The following is a 19,657-nucleotide window of genomic DNA, read 5'->3' on the forward strand; positions in this document are numbered from 1 at the left end:
TCACCATAGCAACCGGACAGGTCACGGGGATAACCAAGGATGGAAATGTGAGAGACCATTTTGATTCATCTCAGCTACATCTCATATAAAGTGAAATAGAACTTGGAGATCTGCAGTGCATGTCATTTGTGTAGGAGAATAACTGCAGATGCTGGTACAAATCGAAGGTATTTATTCACAAAATGCTGGAGTAACTCAGCAGGTCAGGCAGCATCTCAGGAGAGAAGGAATGGGTGACGTTTCGGGTCGAGACCCTTCTTCAGACTGAGATGCTGCCTGACCTGCTGAGTTACTCCAGCATTTTGTGATACCTTCAATGCATCTCATTTGGTGCTGTAACAATGACATTTCCAACAGCCCGTTATAGTAGAAATGTTGAAAAAAGCTAGGTGTTTCACAGAGTAAAATAACAGAAGCTACTTCAATTCAGTGTCGTTTATTGTCACGTGTATCGAGGTACAGTGAAAAGCTTTTGTTGCGTGCTAACCAGTCAGCGGAAAGACTGTACATGATTACAATCGAGCTGTCCCCAGTGTACAGATACATGGCAAGGGAATAACGTTTAGTGTAAGAAGTGCTGCTGCAAGAGTAGAGATTGAAGAGTGTGGAGCGATTGTAATATGTTATTTTTGGCCGTGCTTCTGCGGCCAGCACGTAAATGGTCACCTGGGTTGGGCGCCATCTTGGAAACAATTGACAGGAAGTTAAGGACAGAAATTTAAGACACAGGTCTACCACCAAATGTCCTCTAATGCGAACACAATCACGAGAGTGCACTTGGAATGCCCCCCCTGGAAACCCCCCTGGAAATGCGGTGCCTGGGCCTGGTGAGGCGGGCAATCTCGACCCCATCGGGACTGCCGCCACCGATCGGCGGGTTGAATTTGCCCCGTGCGGTCGGGGCTCTGGAACTCTGTTCCCACAGCCGACTTCCACGGCCGACTTTGCAGGCCGGTCTCTCGGCCCCTCTGCGGCCTAGGCGGAACGTTCCGGTTCCGTGAAGGCCGAGACCTTCTGTTGGGCCGGCAAAATGGATCGTACGGCAAGGCTGTGGAAGCAAGGATGCGGGACAATGGGCGGGGGACCTGTGTGATGGTGCTTTGTAATTAATATTTCGGACGGTCATTTTAACGGTGATTACACCAAGACCACATTGACGTTTCCAACGAGGGGTTGCTGAAGCCTGTCAGAGGGCCGGGGGGGGGGCAGGCTGGGCTGCAGGAAGGTGAAGCTGTCCGTGTTTTGCCTCCATAGCAAGCAGCTCCTCATGTGCGTATCTGGGACTCGGTCAGTTTGAACACGCTGCACACCATTGGAACAGGGTTTTTCGATCGATCAATATGCTGCATTGCCTTCTCCAAGTCGGTAAGTGTGTGAATGCGTTCATGGTCATAAGCCATTGGAGCAGAATTAGGCCATTTGGCCCATCACGTCTGCTCTGCCGTTCAATCATGGCTGATCTATCTCTCAACCCCATTCTCCGGCCTTCTCCCCATAACCCCTGACACCCGTACTGATCAACAATCTGTAATTCTCTGCCTCAAAAATACCTATTGACTTTTGTTTTGTGTTAGTTTGTGGTTGTGTGTGTAATTGCTTATTTTAGTTTAGTTTAGTTTAGTTTAGTTTAGAGATACAGCGCGGAAAAGGCCCTTCGGCCCACCGGGTCGGCGCCGACCAGCGATCCCCGCACACTAACACTATCCTACACCCACTAGGGACAATTTTTACATTTACCAAGCCGATTTCACCTACAAACCTGCACGTCTTTGGAGTGTGGGAGGAAACCGAAGATCTCGGTGAAATCCCACGCAGGTCACGGGGAGAACGTACAAACTCCGTACAGACGGCACCCGTAGTCGGGATGGAACCTGAGTCTCTGGCGCTGCATTCGCTGTAAGGCAGCAACTCTATCGCTGCACCACCGTGACCCCCCAGTGACTTGGCCTCCACAGCCGTCTGTGGCAAGAAATTCCACAGATTCACCACCCTCTGACTAAAGAAATTCCTCCACATCTCCTTTCTAAAGAAACGTCCAAAATAAATGCTTTCTATCTCCCGGCTGCAGAACATTTTAACTCCCCCTCCCATTCCCACACTGACCTTTCTGTCCTGGGCCTCCTCCATTGTCAGAGTGAGGCCCAGCACAAATTGGAGGAACAGCACCTCAAATTTCACTTGGGCAGTTTACACCCCAGCGGTATGAACATTGACCCCCAATTTTCGGTGACCTCTAACACGCCCTTCCCCCTCCCCTTTCTCCTCCACACCCCCCATGTCTTCCCCTCCCTTCCCCTGTGTGTCCCACCTGGACTTCTCTCCCCCCTACATTCCTCCCTCTGGCTTCACAATTTGCAACTCTTCAATCCTTTTGTCTCAACCTTTTTTTAATCCCTTGCCTTTGGTCCAACCATCTGCCTATCCACCCCCTTCCCTCCCTGGCCTGTGTTCATCTATTACCTGCCACGCTTTGTCCTGCCCCTCCTCTCCTCCAGCTTTCTCTTCCCCCCACCCCCTAGAATGTGTGGGCCAAAGGGCCTATTTCTGCGCAGTACCTCAAAAGTCTCAAGTAAAAACCTGCTGAGTTACTGAACAAAGGATCTGAAGAAGGGTCCCAACCCGAAACGTCACCTATCCATGTTCTCCACGGATGCTGCCTGACCCGCTGAGTTACTCCAGCACTCTGTGAAACGTCACCTATCCATGTTCTCCACAGATGCTGCCTGACCCGCTGAGTTACTCCAGCACTCTGTGTCTTGTTTTCCTGTAAATACTGGTTAATGCCTCTTGCTCCCCTGTTTTCTCTCTCTCAGAACGGAGGGTCCACACTGTGTGCTGTGGACGATTCCAATGACCACGTGCTCTCTGTATGGGACTGGCAAAAGGTGGAGAGACTCGGGGACATTAAGGTATGGCCTTTGATAATACTTCCTATTCCACATTTGAAGAGATTATGTCGTCAGGATTACATTTAAATTCAAGTGACATCAAGAGTTAAGAGTGTTTTACTGTTATGTGTCCCGAAACAGAACAATAACTTTCTTACTTGCAGCAGCTCAATGGAGACAGGGGTGGGGAGAGAGGGGTGGGGAGAGAGGGGTGGGGGGAGAGGGGTGGGGAGAGAGGGGTGGGGGGAGAGGGGTGGGTGGAGAGGGGTGGGGAGAGAGGGGTGGGGGGAGAGGGGTGGGTGGAGAGGGGTGGGGAGAGAGGAGTGGGGATGGAGGGGGTGGGGGAGAGAGGGGTGGGAGAGGAGTGGGTGGAGAGGGGTGGGGAGAGAGGGGTGGGTGGAGAGAGGGGTGGGGGTGGAGAGAGGGGTGGGTGGGGAGAGAGGGGTGGGTGGAGAGGGGAGGGGTGGGGTGGGGAGAGGGGTGGGGGTGGAGAGAGGGGTGGGTGGAGAGGGGAGGGGATGGAGAGAGGGGTGGGTGGAGAGGGGAGGGGTGGAGAGAGTGGTGGGTGGAGAGGGGAGGGGTGGGTGGAGAGAGGTGGGGGTGGAGAGAGGGGTGGGTGGAGAGGGGAGGGGGTGGAGAGAGTGGTGGGTGGAGAGGGGAGGGGTGGGTGGAGAGAGGGGTGGGGGTGGAGAGAGGGGTGGGTGGAGAGGGGAGGGGGTGGAGAGAGGGGTGGGTGGAGAGGGGAGGGGTGGAGAGAGTGGTGGGTGGAGGGGAGGGGTGGGGAGAAAGGTGAGTGGAGAGGGGTAGGGAGAGAGGGGAGGGGTGGGGAGAGAGGGGAGGGGTGGGGAGAGAGGGGAGGGGTGGGGAGAGAGGGGAGGGGTGGGGAGAGAGGGGAGGGGTGGGGAGAGAGGGGAGGGGTGGGTGGAGAGGGGAGGGGGTGGAGAGAGTGGTGGGTGGAGAGGGGAGGGGATGGAGAGAGGGGTGGGTGGAGAGGGGAGGGGTGGGTGGAGAGAGGGGTGGGGGTGGAGAGGGGAGGGGTGGAGAGAGAGGGGAGGGGTGGGGAGAGAGGGGAGGGGTGGGGAGAGAGGGGAGGGGTGGGGAGAGAGGGGAGGGGTGGGGAGAGAGGGGAGGGGTGGGGAGAGAGGGGAGGGGTGGGGGGTGGAGAGGGGTGGGGAGAGAGGGGAGGGGTGGGGAGAGAGGGGAGGGGTGGGGAGAGAGGGGAGGGGTGGGGAGAGAGGGGAGGGGTGGGGAGAGAGGGGAGGGTTGGGGAGAGAGGGGAGGGGTGGGGAGAGAGGGGAGGGTTGGGGAGAGGTGGTTGGGGAGAAAGAGGTGGGGAGGGATAGATGGGTCGGGAATTTAAAGCCACAGACAGCAGTGGAGGCCGTCATTGTATGTTTTTAAAGCTGAAATGGACAGATTCTTGATCCGTGCGGGTGTCAGAGGTTATGGGGAGAAAGCAGGACAATGGGGTTAGGAGGGAGAGATAGATCAGCCATGATTGAATGGGGGGAGTAGCCTTAATGGCCGAATGGCCTAATTCTGCTCCTGTGACATCTAATCTTATGCAGTGTCTTTGGTTGGAACGGCCATGCCATGGCTCCTGCCTGAGTGTAGTCCTCATCACAAGACAGCAGACAATAACGTGGGGACTTGAGGCAAGCTGCCATGGGGGGGAAGGCAAGCTGAATAACTGGCAGAAGCAATGGTGGGTCAAAGCAAGAGGCGGGCAAAGAAAGGACACAGAGTGCTGGAGTAACTCAGCGGGTCAGGCAGCATCTGTGGAGAACATGGATAGGTGACGTTTCACAGAGTGCTGGAGTAACTCAGCGGGTCAGGCAGCATCTCTGGAGAACATGGATAGGTGACGTTTCAGGACCCTTTCGCGATCAAAAAGGCACCTATCCATGTTCTCCAGAGATGCTGCCTGACCCACTGAGTTACTCCAGCACTCTGTGACCTTTTGTGCATTAAAGAGCATCTGCAGTTCCTTGTTTCTAAATGTGGAATAACAAAGTATTGCTCTGATGTAAACTGTATGCGTTGGACAATTAATGGGGACAAATCTTGTTCTTTTGTATCCTTGGCAGTGTTCAAACGAGCCAATTTTTGCAGTGGACTTCCACCCAACAGAGACGAACATCATTGTCACATGTGGGAAATCCCACATCTACTTCTGGACACTCGAAGGAGGCTCCTTCACAAAGAAGCAAGGGCTGTTTGAGGTCGGTTTCCAATACCGAACAGAAATCTGGAACAGCACAAAACTTGCAAATGAAAACAGTTTGAAATGTTTCATTTACTTTAGTTTAGTTTAGAGATACAGCGCGGAAACAGGCCCTTCGGCCCACCGGGTCCACACCGACCAGCGATCCCCACACACTAACACTATCCTACACCCACTAGGGACAATTTTTACATTTACCAAGCCAATTAACCTACAAACCTGTACGTCTTTGGAGTATGGGAGGAAACCGAAGATCTCGGAAAAAACCCACACAGGTCACGGGGAGAACGTACAAACTCCGTACAGACGACACCCGTAGTCGGGATGGAACCCGGGTCTCCAGCGCTGTGAGGCAGCAACTCTACCGCTGCGCCACCCTTTGTGAATTGGGCAGTAAAAAATAAAATGTCTCTCTCAAAAAGTGAAAGATGACAGAGTTTATGGGGAGAAGGCAGGAGAATGGAGTTAGGAGGGAGAGATAGATCAGCCATGATTGAATCAGCCATACTGTGTGCAGTTTTGGTCTCCAAATTTGAGGAAAGATATTCTTGCTATTGAGGGCGTGCAGCGTAGGTTTACTAGGTTAATTCCCAGAATGGTGGGACTGTCATACGTTGAAACACTGGAGCGACTAGGCTTGTATACACTGGAATTTAGAAGGATGAGAGGAGATCTTTATCGAAACGTATAAGATTATTAAGGGATTGGACACGTTAGAAGCAGGAAACATGTTCCCAATGTTGGGGGAGTCCAGAACCAGGGGCCACAGTTTAAGAATAAGGGGTAGGCCATTTAGAATGGAGATAAGGAAAAACTTTTTCACTCAGAGAGTTGTAAATCTGTGAAATTCACTGCCTCAAATGGCAGTGGAGGCCAATTCTCTGGATGCATTCAAGAGAGAGTTAGATAGAGCTCTTAAGGATAGCGGAGTCAGAGGGTATGTGGAGAAGGCAGGAACGGGGTACTGATTGAGAATGATCAGCCATGATCAGGGTGAATGGCGGTGCTGGCTCGAAGGGCCGAATGGCCTCCTCCTGCACCTGTTGTCTATTGAATGGTGGAGTGGACTTAATGGGCTGAATGGCCTCATTCTGCTCCTATTATGATCTTCGTCAAATAATTCCAGCTAGTACTCAGTTTAATAAGGCATTGTGAAATGGCAGGGCAAAGGTGCTAAAAAGATGATGCTAAGTTTGAACAATGTTCTCTGCCTACGCATTTCATCCTGGGCGGATACGTTTACAGACACAATATTCTGGATATTCGTTCTGATCTACTGTTCTAAAAGCAATCGGAACATAATTGTTATTCACATGTGTGTGTGCTTCTTCTTAGAAACATGACAAACCAAAGTTTGTTCTGTGCTCGACGTTTGCTGAGAACGGGGACAGCATTACTGGGGATTCAAGCGGCAATATTCTCATCTGGGGAAAAGGTGAGGATGCGTGGAGATTTGCTTTCCAAGTCACATTTACCTTCTGTCTCTCCTTTACTCCCAGGTTCAATTTCAGCAACTAAATCAGGTGCAAACCACCACAAAAGACAATCATTTATGAATAAACCTACTGTCAGGGAACCTACTGTCAGAATTCAGTGTGTATACTCCAACACTCTGTGAAACGTCACCTATCCATGTTCTCCAAAGATGCTACCTGACCCGCTGAGTTACTCCAGCACTCTGTGAAACGTCACCTATCCATGTTCTCCAGAGATGCTGCCTGACCCGCTGAGTTGCTCCAGCACTTTGTGAAACTTCAGGAGGAGGCCATTCGGCCCTTCGAGCCAGCACCGCCATTCATTGTGATCATGGCTGATCATCCACAATCAGTAACCCGTGCCTGCCTTCTCTCCATATCCTTTGATTCCACTAGCCCCTAGAGCTCTATCTAACTCTCTTTCAAATTCCAGTGAATTGGCCTCCACTGCCCTCTGTGGCAGAGAATTCCACAAATTCACAACTCTCTGGGTGAAAAGGTTTTTCCTCATCTCAGTTTTAAATGGCCTCCCCTTTAAGGAAGCCAGGCATTAGACAGTGGCCTACTGCCAGCATTTACCCTGGTGATTGTTTTCTGTAATGTTTAGAGAGATGCAGCTTGGACCCAGGCCCTTCGGCCCACCGGGTCCGTGCCGACCAGCGATCGCCCGTTCAACGTTATCCCACTTTCCCATCCACTCCCTGCACACTAGGGTCAATTTACAGAGGGCCAATTAAACTACAAACCCGCATGTCTTTGGGATGTGGGAGGAAACCCATGCGGTCACAGGGAGAACGTGCAAACTCCACACAGACAGCACCCGAGGGCAGGATCAAACCCGGGTCCCTGGCACTTTTAAACCTTAAGAAATGAAACAACTATTTTCGAAATATCGTGTCTGACTTGCACAACACAACTATATGCTAACAGTGATAATCCAGTGTAGGATGGGACTGCAGATGCTGGTTTAAACCGGAGAGAGATACAGAGTGCTGGAGTAACTCAGCGGGTCAGGCAGCATCTGTGGAGAGAAGGAACGGGTGGTGTTTCGGGTCGGGACCCTTCTTCAGACTGGGATAATCCTGCCCTGCTGACAATGTAACTTGCTGCACTAAACCCAACCAAGCCCACACACCACCTTCTCCAAATCAGTAGAAAATCACTGGTGTAGTAATGTTCCACTGCCAATTTTAATAAAACTATTGAAGAAACTAGGAACTGCCAATGCTGGTTTACAAAAAAAAATGCAAATTGCTGGAGTAACTCAGCGAGTCAGGCAGCATCTCTGGAGAACTTGGATACACCATGTTTTACTCAATGTCTGCCTACTTCGAAGAAGGTCTCTTCAGTCTGAAGAAGAGTTCCAATCCGAAACATCTCCCATCCATGTTCTCCAGAGATGCTGCCTGACCCGCTGAGTTACTACAGCACTCTGTGAAACGTCACCTATCCATGTTCTCCAGAGATGCTGCCTGACCTGCTTAGTTACTCCAACTCTCTGTGTCTATCTTTGCCTCAGGTACCAACCGCATTAGCTATGCCATATCGGGGGCCCATGAGGGTGGGATATTTGCCCTCTGCATGCTGCGTGATGGCACACTTGTAACGGGAGGCGGGAAGGATCGCAAGCTGATCTCCTGGGATCGCAACTATCATAAGCTGCAGGAGACTGAGGTGAGATGTCGGTGCTGTGATTGTCCATCGGTGCAGTGTTGCCATATGTACCCATTTTTGTGTACAGTTCAGTACAGGTATGACTATACATAATCACGATCATAGTAGCGGCACGGTGGTGCAGCGGTAGAGTTGCTGCCTTACAGCGAATGCAGCGCCGGAGACCCGGGTTCCATCCCGACTACGGGTGCTGTCTGTACGGAGTTTGTACGTTCTCCCCGTGATCTGCGTGGGTTTTCTCCGAGATCTTCGGTTTCCTCCCGCACTTCAAAGACGTACAGGTTTGTAAGTTAATTGGCTTGGTAAATGCAAAAATTGTCCCTATTGGGTGTAGGATAGTGTTAGTGGTCGGCGCGGACCCGGTGGGCCGAAGGGCCTGTTTCCGCGCTGTATCTCTAACCTAAACTAAACTAAAGTGTATAGTGCTTTATTATCACATATAGCCAGGTGCAGTGAAATTCCTTTTTCGCATGCAGTTCAGTAAACGTATGACTGACTATACACACGCACTGTCTTAGTTCAGTACAAGTTCTTAAGTGATAGAAGGAGAATTAGGCCATTCATCCCATCAAGTCTACTCCGCCATTCAATCATGGCTGATCTATCTCTCCCTCCTAACCCCATTCTCCTGCCTTCTCCCCATAACCCCTGACACCCGTACTGATCAAGAATATATCAATCTCCCCTTTAAAACTCCCCACTGACTTGGCCTCCGCTACCGTCTGTGGCAATGAATTCCACAGTTTCACCATCCTCTGGCTAAAGAAATTCCTCCTCATCTCCATTCTAAAGGCACAGTACGTCTGAGGCTGTGTTCTCTGGTCCTAGACTGTCCCACTGTAGTCCACCATTAAATCATTGAATATATTCCCAGCGGCAACTGCAAACTTGTATTAATAGACTCTTTAGAATTGTACAGATAATTTAATCAAGAAAACCAATATTAAATGTTGTACCATAGAACTGATCATCCCCGAGCAGTAATGGCTATCGAAGTGGGACTTTGAGATGGTATAGAGACTGCCATTACAGTGAGAAAGATGTGATGACATAAGACAGCTTTTTCCACACTCAGTACATATGATTTCATTAGAACACATGTGTCACGGTGGCACAGCGGTAGAGTTGCTGCCTTACAACGCCGGAGACCCGGGTTCCATCCCGACTACGGGTGCTGTCTGTACGGAGTTTGTACGTTCTCCCCGTGACCTGCGTGGGTTTTCTCCGGGATCTTCGGTTTCCTCCCACACTCCAAAGACGTACAGATTTGTCGGTTAATTGGCTCGGTATAAATGTAAATTGTCCCTAGTGGGTGTAGGATAGTGTTAGTGTGCGGGGATCGCTGGTCGGCGCGGACTCGGTGGGCCGAAGGGCCTGTTTCCGCGCTGTATCTTTTAATCAGTGAAGAGTGTATGTGATTTCATGCTTCTGCCAGGGAATACCACTGCCTGTGTTGAACTGCTTGTTATCTTCTTGTTGGTATAATCCAGGTCCCTGAGCAGTTTGGCCCAGTAAGGACAGTAGCTGAAGGAAGGGGCGAAGTGTTACTGGTCGGCACAACAAGGAACTTCATCCTACAATGCACTTTATCTGGAGACTTTCACCCAATTACCCAGGTACGGGCAAACGCCCTCAAATTATGTGTAGGAAGGAACTGCAGATGCTGGTTTACACCAAAGAAAGAGAGACAAAGTGCCGGAGTAACTCAGCGGGTCAGGCGGCATCTCTGGAGAAAAAGGATTTGTGACATCGAAACATGGAAACCTAGAAAATAGGTGCAGGAGGAGGCCATTTGGCCCTTCGAGCCAGCACCACCATTCATTGTGATCATGGCTGATCATCCACCATCAGTAACCCGTGCCTGCCTTCTCCCCATACCCCTTGATTCCACTAGCCCCTAGAGCTCTATCTAACTCTATTTTAAATTCACTGAAGGTCACCTCACCATCTGTCTCCTTTCTCTGTTCGTTTATTTATTTACTTATTTATCTATTTATTCATTTCCCTATGTTCTCTAAATCTCTGTAAAGCGTCTTTGAGTATATGAAAAGCGCTATATAAATAAAATACATTATTATTATTATTATCCAGTGAATTGGCCTCCACTGCCCTCTGTGCAGAGAATCCCACAAATTCACAACTCTCTGGGTGAAAAAGTTTCTTCTCACCTCAGTTTTAAATGGCCTCCCCTTTATTCTTAGACTGTGGCCCCTGGTTCTGGACTCCCCCAACATTGGGAACATTTTTGCTGCATCTAGCTTGTCCAGTCCTTTTATAATTGTATATGTCTCTATAAGATCCCCTCTCACCCTTCTAAACTCCAGTGAATATAAGCCCAGTCTTTCCCATCTTTCCTCATATGACAGTCCCGCCATCCCGTGGATTAACCTGGTGAACCTTACCTGGGTCTCTGGCGCTGTAAGGCGGCAACTCTATCGCTGCTCTTCGTAACAAAAGAAAATATTAATTTCTTAGCCAGAGGCAATGTAATTATTATAATACTCAATTCCCAGCTTGAATTTTTTTTTTCTACAGAGACAAAATATATATTTGAAAAATCAGCCTGAGGCTGAAGGGTCTCGACCCGAAACGTCACCTATTCCTGTCTGACCCGCTGAGTTGCTCCAGCTTTTTGTGTCTATCCTAGACAATAGACAATAGGTGCAGGAGGAGGCCATTCAGCCCTTCGAGCGAGCACCGCCATTCAATGTGATCATGGCTGATCATTCTCAATCAGTACCCCGTTCCTGCCTTCTCCCCATACCCCCTGACTCCGCTATCCTTAAGAGCTCCATCTAACTCTCTCTTGAATGCATTCAGAGAATTGGCCTCCACTGCCTTCTGAGGCAGTGAATTCCACAGATTCAGAACTCTCTGACTGAATTTTTTTTTCCTCATCTCCGTTCTAAATGGCCGACCCCTTATTCTTAAACTGTGGCCCCTTGTTCTGGACTCCCCAAACATTGGGAACATGTTTCCTGCCTCTAACGTGTCCAACCCCTTAATAATCTTATATGTTTCGATAAGATCCCCTCTAATCCTTCTAAATTCCAGTGTATACAAGCCTAGTCGCTCCAGTCTTTCAACATATGACAGTCCCACCATTCCGGGAATTAACCTAGTAAACCTACGCTGCACGCCCTCAATAGCAAGAATATCCTTCCTCAAATTTGGAGAGCAAATCTTCCATTGGGGTGTAAGCTGCCCAAGTGGAATACGAGGTGCTGTTCCTCCAATTTGCGCTGGGCCTCACTCTTACAATGGAGGAGGCCCAGGACAGAAAGGTCAGCTTGGGAATGAGAGGGGGTGTTACAATGTTTAGCAACCGGGAGATCCAGCAGGCCTTGGCAGACCGAGTGCAAGTGTTCAGTGAAACGGTGGCTGGATCTACGCTTGGTCTCGCCGATGTACTGGAGGCCCCATCGGGAAGAGTGGGTGCAGTAGATGAGTTTAGAGGAGGTCTACGTGAACCTCTGTCACCTGGAAAGACAGCCGGGGTCCCCAGATGGAGGTGAGGGAGGATGCTTGGTCTCACTCATGTTTCCTGTGTTCTTATGCATGTCCCAGTATATGAAGCACTTTAGGTAGACACCAAATGCTGAAGTAACTCAGCGGGTCAGGCAGCGTCTCTGGAGAGAAGGAATGGGTGACGTTTCGGGTCGAGACCGTTCTTCAGTCTGAAAAAGGGTCTCAACCCGAAACGTCACCCATTCCTTCTCTCCAGAGATGCTGCCTGTCCCGCTGAGTTACTCCAGCGTTTTGTGCCCACCTTCAATGTAAACCAGCACCTGCAGTTCCTTCTTACACGTGTGAAGCACTTTATATTGATCCATGTTTGTTTGTTCCTTATGTGACGTCTGTGTTTTCTTGCTGGACCGCTGTGGTTCTGACCTCTTGTTCCTTCACCAATGTGCGCAGGGTCACACGGATGAACTGTGGGGTCTGACCACCCACCCAAACCAGGAGCTGTTCCTGACCTGTGGATATGACAAACATGTGACTCTGTGGGACGCTGTTGGTCACCAACCCATATGGAGCAAGGTTATCGAGGTACAAACCGGCCACACCTTCTCTCCACAGTACTGCTGTCTCAGATAATCTACTTTAGTTTAATCAATAGCAGTCAATAGTCAAGTTTATTTGTCACATATACATAAATGTGCAGTGAAATGAAAGAGTACCCGCAGTCCAACAATAAGAGCAATAAAAATAAGCAATAACACACACAATCACAAACCAACACCAAACAAAAAGAAACATCCATCACAGTGAGTCTCCTCCAGTCACCTCCTCACTGTGATGGAAGGCCAGAATGTCTTTTTTCTTCCCCTGCTGTCTTCTCCCGCGGTCAGGCTGTTGAAATTGCCACGTTCCAGGCCGCGCCGGACGGTGATAGGTCCGCAGCGGGCCGACCCAAGCCCCGCTAAGTTCATTATTTCAGTTCATTGAGTTCAGGACTCTGTTTGGACTGGAAAGAGTGGTAAAGCAGGAGATTATTTGGAAAGTAGTTGTTTGATTTCTTAAGGTTTAAACGTGTCAGATACACGGGTTCGATCCTGCCTACGGGTGCTGTCTGTACGGAGTTTGTACGTTCTCCCCGTGACCTGGTTTTCTCCGGGTGCTCCGGCTTCCTCCCACACTCCAAAGATGTACAGGTTTGTAGTTAGTTGGGTTCTGTGAATTGCCCCTAGTTTGTTGGATAGAACTAGTGTACAGGTGATTGTTGTCATAGAGTGATACAGTGTGGAAACAGGCCCATCGGCCCAACTTGCCCACACCGGCCAACATGTCCCAGCTACACTAGTCCCACTTGCCTGCATTTGGCACATATCTCTTCAAATCTCTCTGATCCATGTACCTGTCTAACTGTTTCTTAAATGTCTCAACTACAGTACCTCCTCTGGCAGCTTGTTCCATACACCCACCACCCTTTGTGTGAAATAGTTACCCCTCGGAATCCTATTAAATCTTTTCCCCTTTACCTTAAACCGATATCCTCTGGTCCTCGATTCCCCTATTCTGGGCAAGAGACTCTGTGCATCTACCTGATCTATTCCTCTCATGATTTTGTACACCTCTATAAGATCAGCCCTCATCCTCCTGCGCTCCATGGAATAGACACAGCCTACTAAACCTCTCCCTATAGCTCACACCCTCTAGTCCTGGCAACATCCTCGTAAATCTTCTCTGAACCCTTTCAAGCTTGACAATATCTTTCCTTTAACATGGTGCCCAGAACTGAACACAATACTTTAAATGCAGTCTCACCAACGTCTTATACAACTGCAACATGACCTCCCAACATCTATACAATACTCTGACTGATGAAGGCCAATGTGCCAAAAGCCTTCTTGACCACCTTATCTACCTGTGACTCGACCTTCAAGGAACCATGCACCTGTACTCCTAGATCCCTCTGCTCTACATCACTACCCAGAGGCCGGCCATTTACTGTGTAGGTCCTGCCCATATTACATGCCTCCAGTCTGAGAAGCAACCTTCCACCATCACCCTCTGCTTCCTTCCATGGAGCCAATTTACTATCCATTCAGCTCTCCTTGGATCCCATGTGATCTAACCTTCCCGAGCAGCCTACCATGCGGAACCTTGTTGAATGCCCTGAAACGGAGCTATGAAATTCTTAAAACAAAATCAAAACTCACATTTCTGTTGGAAGGCCCTGTGTGGAAGGAGAGAAAACAATATTAATATTTGTTCAGAAATGGAGGAAGTTTAATGAATCTTATTAAGTCTGAAGAAGGGTCTCAACCTAAAACATCGCCCATGCCTTCTGACCAGAGATGCTGCCTGTCCCAATAGACAATAGAAAATAGGTGCAGGAGGAGGCCATTCGGCCCTTTGAGCCAGCACCGCCATTCAATGTGATCATGGCTGATCATTCTCAGTACCCCGTTCCTGCCTTCTCCCCATACCCCCTGACTCCGCTATCCTTAAGAGCTCTATCCAGCTCTCTCTTGAATGCATTCAGAGAATTGGCCTCCACTGCCATCTGAGGCAGAGAATTCCACAGATTCACAACTCTCTGACTGAAAAGGTTTTTCCTCATCTCAGTTCTAAATGGCCTACCCCTTATTCTTAAACTGTGGCCCCTTGTTCTGGACTCCCCCAACATTGGGAACATGTTTCCTGCCTCTAATGTGTCCAACCCCTTAATAATCTTATACGTTTCGATAAGATCCCCTCTCATCCTTCTAACTCCAGCATTTTGTGTCTATCTAGAGTGACAAAAAAATCTGTGCAAATTATATTTGGAGAATTATTAATGATAGAGATTCAGCTGGTCTTAACACAGCAGTGAGTTAAGTTATGGCTGTTGCACAGTTTAATTATCAGAAGACTGTAATTGTAAGGAAATGTTTGTTCAACATAAAATACTCCACCTACATAATTACTGTATATGTTTTAAACAGAGGTGGGAGTTCCAAGCCGAAGGCAATGTGGGATTGAATGAAAGATTGTGTGTGTTTGTGAAGTTGTTATCTCCAACCTGCAGGACCCTGCACAATCGGCCGGCTTTCATCCATCAGGATCTGTTGTTGCCATCGGAACCCAAACTGGAAGGTAAAAGTGAACGAGTGACTATCCTATGAAGAAGGAAGTGTCGCGACCCCAAACGTCACCCATCCTTCCTCTCCAGTCCAGGATGCTGCCTGTCCCCCTGAGTTACTCCAGATTTTAGAGTCTATCTTTTTAGATTTTTTTAGATTTAGAGATACAGCGCGGAAACAGGCCCTTCGGCCCACCGAGTCCGCGCCGCCCAGCGATCCCCGCACATTAACACTATCCTACACACACTAGGGACAATTTTTACATATTACCCAGTCAATTAACCTACAAACCTGTACGTATTTGGAGTGTGGGAGGAAACTGAAGATCTCGGAGAAAACTCACGGGGAGAACGTACAAACTCCGTACAGACGGCGCCCGTAGTCAGGATCGAACCTGTATTCGCTGTAAGGCAGCAACTCTACCGCTGCGCCACCATTATCCTCTCTGTCGGACTGAGCACTGCAAGGAACTGCAGGTGCTGGTTTACAAACATATAGAGACACAGAGTGCCGGGTTGCCTGAGCCACTGAATTACTCCAGCACTTTGTGTCTATTTCAGCATTGCCAATCGTTTTCTTTCAGTGTCTCTTTATTGATATGTTCACACCAAAAGAAAAACTGTAAAATTAAGTCTGCAACAGATTGTTTAGTTTAGTTTATAGAGTTTATACAAAATCATGAGAGGAATAGATCGGGTAGATGCACAGAGTCTCTTGCCCAGAGTAGGGGAACCGAGGACCAGAGAACATAGGTCCAAGGTGAAGGGGAATAGATTTAATAGGAATCCGAGGGGTAACTTTTTCACACAGAGGGTGGTGGGTGCATGGAACAAGCTGCCAGAGGAGATAGTTGAGGCTGGGACTATCCCATCGTTTAAGAAACAGTTGGACAGGTACATGGATAGGACAGGTTTGGAGGGATATGGACCAAGTGCAGGCAGGTGGGACTAGTGTAGCTGGGACATGTTGGCCGGTGTGGGCAAGTTGGGCCGAAGGGCCTGTTTCCACACTGTATCACTCTATGACTCTATTATTATTGTCATGTGTACCTTGTGTCGAGGTACAGTGAAAAGCTTTATGGTGCGTGCCATCCAGTCAGCGGCAAGACTACACACGGTTACAAACAAGCTGTCCACAGTGTACAGGTACAGGGTAAAGGGAATAATGTTTAGTGCAAGGTAAAGTCCGATTAAAGATAGTCTGGGGGTCCCCAGTGAGGTAGATGGGAGGATGTGTAGGAAGGAACTGCAGATGCTGCCTGACCCGCTGAGTTACTCCAGCACTTTGTGAAACGTCACCTATCCATGTTCTCCACAGATGCTGCCTGACCCGCTGAGTTACTCCAGCACTCTGTGTCTGTCTTCGGCATAAACCAGCATCTGCAGTTACTTCCCACACACAATGTTTCATGGCTTTGTCAATGGAAAGTTGCTCTGGAGCCCCATAGCTGAAGAGGAGCAGGCATCACAGGCTGTAAAGTGGGGAGCCAGGAGTTGTGGGATGGATGTCATGGTTGTCTGGGGGGTGCTGGAGTGATGGTGGATGCATTGCAATGGACTGCTGGCACCATTCTCACTAGGTTTCACTCCTCCATCAAGTCATCCCATGTTTTCAGGTAGGCACTTCTCTTGTGGGTGGCCGGGCTCCCAGCTTCCCCCGTCCCCATTGTCTAAGTCCAATTGTTCAAGCTGGAAAGGGCCCAGAAGAGATTTACGAGGACGTTGCCAGGACTCGGGGGTCTGAGCTACAGGGAGAGGTTAAGCAGACCGGGACTCTGCACCTTGGAGCGCAGGTGGGTGAGGGGTGAGCTTATCGAGGTGTATGATGGCAAATATAGAGTCACAGAGTGATACAGTGTGGAAACAGGCCCTTCATAGAGTCACAGAGTGATACAGTGTGGAAACAGGTCCTTCGCCCCGACTTGCCCACACTGACCAACAATGTCCCAGCTACACTAGTCCCACTTGCCTTTGTTTGGTCAATATCCCTCCAAACCTGTCCTATCCATGTACCTGTCCAACCGTTTCTTAAACATTGCGATAGTCCCAGCCTCAACTACCTCCTCTGGCAGCTTGTTCCATACACCCACCACCCTCTGTGTGAAAAAGTTACCCTGGTTCTGGATTCCCCCTGGTTCTGGATTCCCCCTGGTTCTGGATTCTGGTTCTGGTTCTGGATTCCCCTGGTTCTGGATTCCCCCTGGTTCTGGATTCCCCCTGGTTCTGGATTCCCCTGGTTCTGGATTCCCCCTGGTTCTGGATTCCCCCTGGTTCTGGATTCCCCCTGGTTCTGGATTCCCCCTGGTTCTGGATTCCCCATCTCTGGGTGAAAGACTCAGCTTGTCCCCATCTCTTCCTCTCATTGTATCATTTGTGTTGGATGCGATGAGCGTTGGAGGCTGGTACTTTAACTGGGGAGCTGTGTAGCAACAGTGGACCCTGGTGGCGATCCAGGGCATTGCTGACACAACTGAAATGAGAGCTGGGACCAAGGCCCAAGCCATCTCCCAGTTGCCAACCACTGTAACTCCCGTTCCCATTCCCACACTGGCCTGCCTGGCCTGGGCCTCCTCCATTGCCAGAGTGAGGCCACACACAAATAGAAACATAGAAACATAGAAAATAGGTGCAGGAGGAGGCCATTCGGCCCTTCGAGCCTGCACCGCCATTCATTGTGATCATGGCTGATCATCCACAATCAGTAACCCGTGCCTGCCTTCTCCCCATATCCCTTGATTCCACTAGCCCATAGAGCTCTATCTAACACTCTTTTAAATTCATTTTAAATTTTAAATGGAGGAGCAGCACCTCATATTCCACGTGGGTAGCTTACAAACCAATGGTGTGAACATTGAGTTCCCCAATCTTAGGTGACCTCTAACAATCTCTCTCCCCTTTCTCCCCAACACCCCCCTTTCAAACCCCAGTCCTCTGTGCCCCACCTAGACTTGCCGATTTCTCCCCTCCCTCTCCCCCTCCCCTACATTCCTTCCTCTGGCTTCACAATTCACAACTCTTCATTCCTTTTATCTCACACCCATTCTTTCATCCCTGGCCTTTGTCCATCCATCTGCCTATCGAATACCCCCCCTCACATGCCTTACCCTTTACCTGCCATGATTTGTCCTCTTTCTGTCCCCATCCCTCCCCACCCCTCTCCCCCTCCCCACCCCTCTCTCCCTCCCCAACCCTCTCTCCCTACCCACCCCGCTCTCCCTCCCCACCCCTCCCTACCCACCCCTCTCCCCGTCCCCACCCATCTCCCCCTCCCCACCCCTCTCTCCCACTCTCACCCTCCCCACCCCTCTTTCCCCCCTCTCTCCCTCCCCACCCCTCTCCCTCGCCCCACCCCTCTCTCCCTCTCTCCCCACCCCCTCTCCATTCCCACCCTTTCCCCCCCTCCCCACCCGTCTCCCTCCCCACCCGGCTGGGGTTAGGGCTGGGGCTGGTGTTGGGGCTGGGGTTGGGTTGGGGGCTGATGTTGGGGTTGGGGCTAGGTTGGGGTTGGGGCTGGGGCTAGGTTGGGGTTAGGTTGGGGTTGGAGATGGGGCTGGGGTTGGGGCTAGGTTGGGGCTGGGGCTGGGGCTAGGTTGGGGTTGGAGATGGGGCTGGGGTTGGGGCTAGGTTGGGGTTGGGGCTGGGGCTAGGTTGGGGTTGGAGATGGGGCTGGGGTTGGGGCTAGGTTGGGGTTGGGGCTGGGGCTAGGTTGGGGTTGGGTTGGGGCTGGGGCGGGGATGGGGGTGGGGTTGGGGGTGGGGATGGGGGTGGGGATGGGGGCTGGGATGAGGATGGGGTTGGGGATGGGGATGGGGTTGGGGATGGGGATGTTTGTCCAGGGAGGGTGGGCCATCACTGAGCAGTCTGCTTGATCCACAGGTGGCTGGTTCTGGACACGGAGACCAAGGACCTGGTGACGGTTCACACGGACGGGAACGAGCAGCTCTCTGTCATGCGCTACTCCCCAGGTACCCTCGTCCTACCCCTCCCCTCTCCCTCTTCTCACTGCTTCTGTCCATAGTGTGGCGCTGCTTTGCCAGACCAACCCTGAAACATGCCGGCACGGTGGTGCAGCGGTAGAGTTGCTGCCTCACAGCGCCAGAGTTCCGGGTTCCATCCTGGTCACAGGTCCTGCCTGTTGACACGTTCTCCCTGTGACCTGCGTGGGTTTCTCCGGGTGCTCGTGTCCTCCAACACTCCAAAGACGTGCAGGCTTGTAGTTTAATTGGCTCCTGGGAAATTGTCCCTGGCATGCTGGATACAACCAGTGTAGGGGTGACCGTTGGACTTGTGCAGACATGTGCGGACTTGTTTCCACACTGTAACTCTCAAATCTCACGGTTCAATGGTCCGTTAATTGCCACGTGTACCAAGGGGCAGTGAGGTTATTGTTTTGCATACACAACAGTAAGATTATTGTCATTATTGTCATATAGAAAAGCCCACTGAGTCCATCTGCAGGAGTCGCCAGGTTTTGGAGCCATTTTCCCGGTCCCAGTTGTAGTTTAGTTTAGTTTAGTTTAGTTTAGAGATACAGGCCCTTCGGCCCACCAAGTCCGCGCCGACCAGCGATCCCCGCACACTAACACTATCCTACACCCACTAGGGACAATTTTTACATTTACCGAGCCAATTAACCTACAAACCTGTACGTCTTTGGAGTGTGGGAGGAAACCAAAAATCCAGGAGAAAACCCACACAGGTCACGGGGAGAACGTACAAACTCCGTACAGACAGCACCCGTAGTTTGGATGGAACCCGGGTCTCCGGCGCTGCAGTCGCTGTAAGGCAGCAACTCTACCGCTGTGCCCCGTGCTGTAGTTGGCCAGAC

The 19,657-nt window shown here is 50.4% G+C and overlaps 1 protein-coding gene across 1 annotated transcript in view; it reads left to right on the forward strand.

Moving 5' to 3' along the window:
* LOC144597716 (echinoderm microtubule-associated protein-like 1) overlaps positions 1–19,657 on the forward strand; it is a 253,761-nt gene that overhangs the window by 221,680 nt on the left and 12,424 nt on the right. Inside the window, exons 10-19 of the mRNA XM_078407248.1 lie at positions 2–47; positions 1,255–1,365; positions 2,814–2,909; positions 4,976–5,110; positions 6,448–6,547; positions 8,107–8,261; positions 9,752–9,877; positions 12,180–12,311; positions 14,776–14,843; positions 18,706–18,794. Coding sequence (XP_078263374.1) covers positions 2–47; positions 1,255–1,365; positions 2,814–2,909; positions 4,976–5,110; positions 6,448–6,547; positions 8,107–8,261; positions 9,752–9,877; positions 12,180–12,311; positions 14,776–14,843; positions 18,706–18,794 — 1,058 coding nt within the window. The remainder of the gene's footprint in view (position 1; positions 48–1,254; positions 1,366–2,813; positions 2,910–4,975; positions 5,111–6,447; positions 6,548–8,106; positions 8,262–9,751; positions 9,878–12,179; positions 12,312–14,775; positions 14,844–18,705; positions 18,795–19,657) is intronic.

The sequence above is a fragment of the Rhinoraja longicauda genome, chromosome 10 (genome assembly GCF_053455715.1).
Source record: "Rhinoraja longicauda isolate Sanriku21f chromosome 10, sRhiLon1.1, whole genome shotgun sequence".
NCBI lineage: Eukaryota > Metazoa > Chordata > Chondrichthyes > Rajiformes > Arhynchobatidae > Rhinoraja > Rhinoraja longicauda.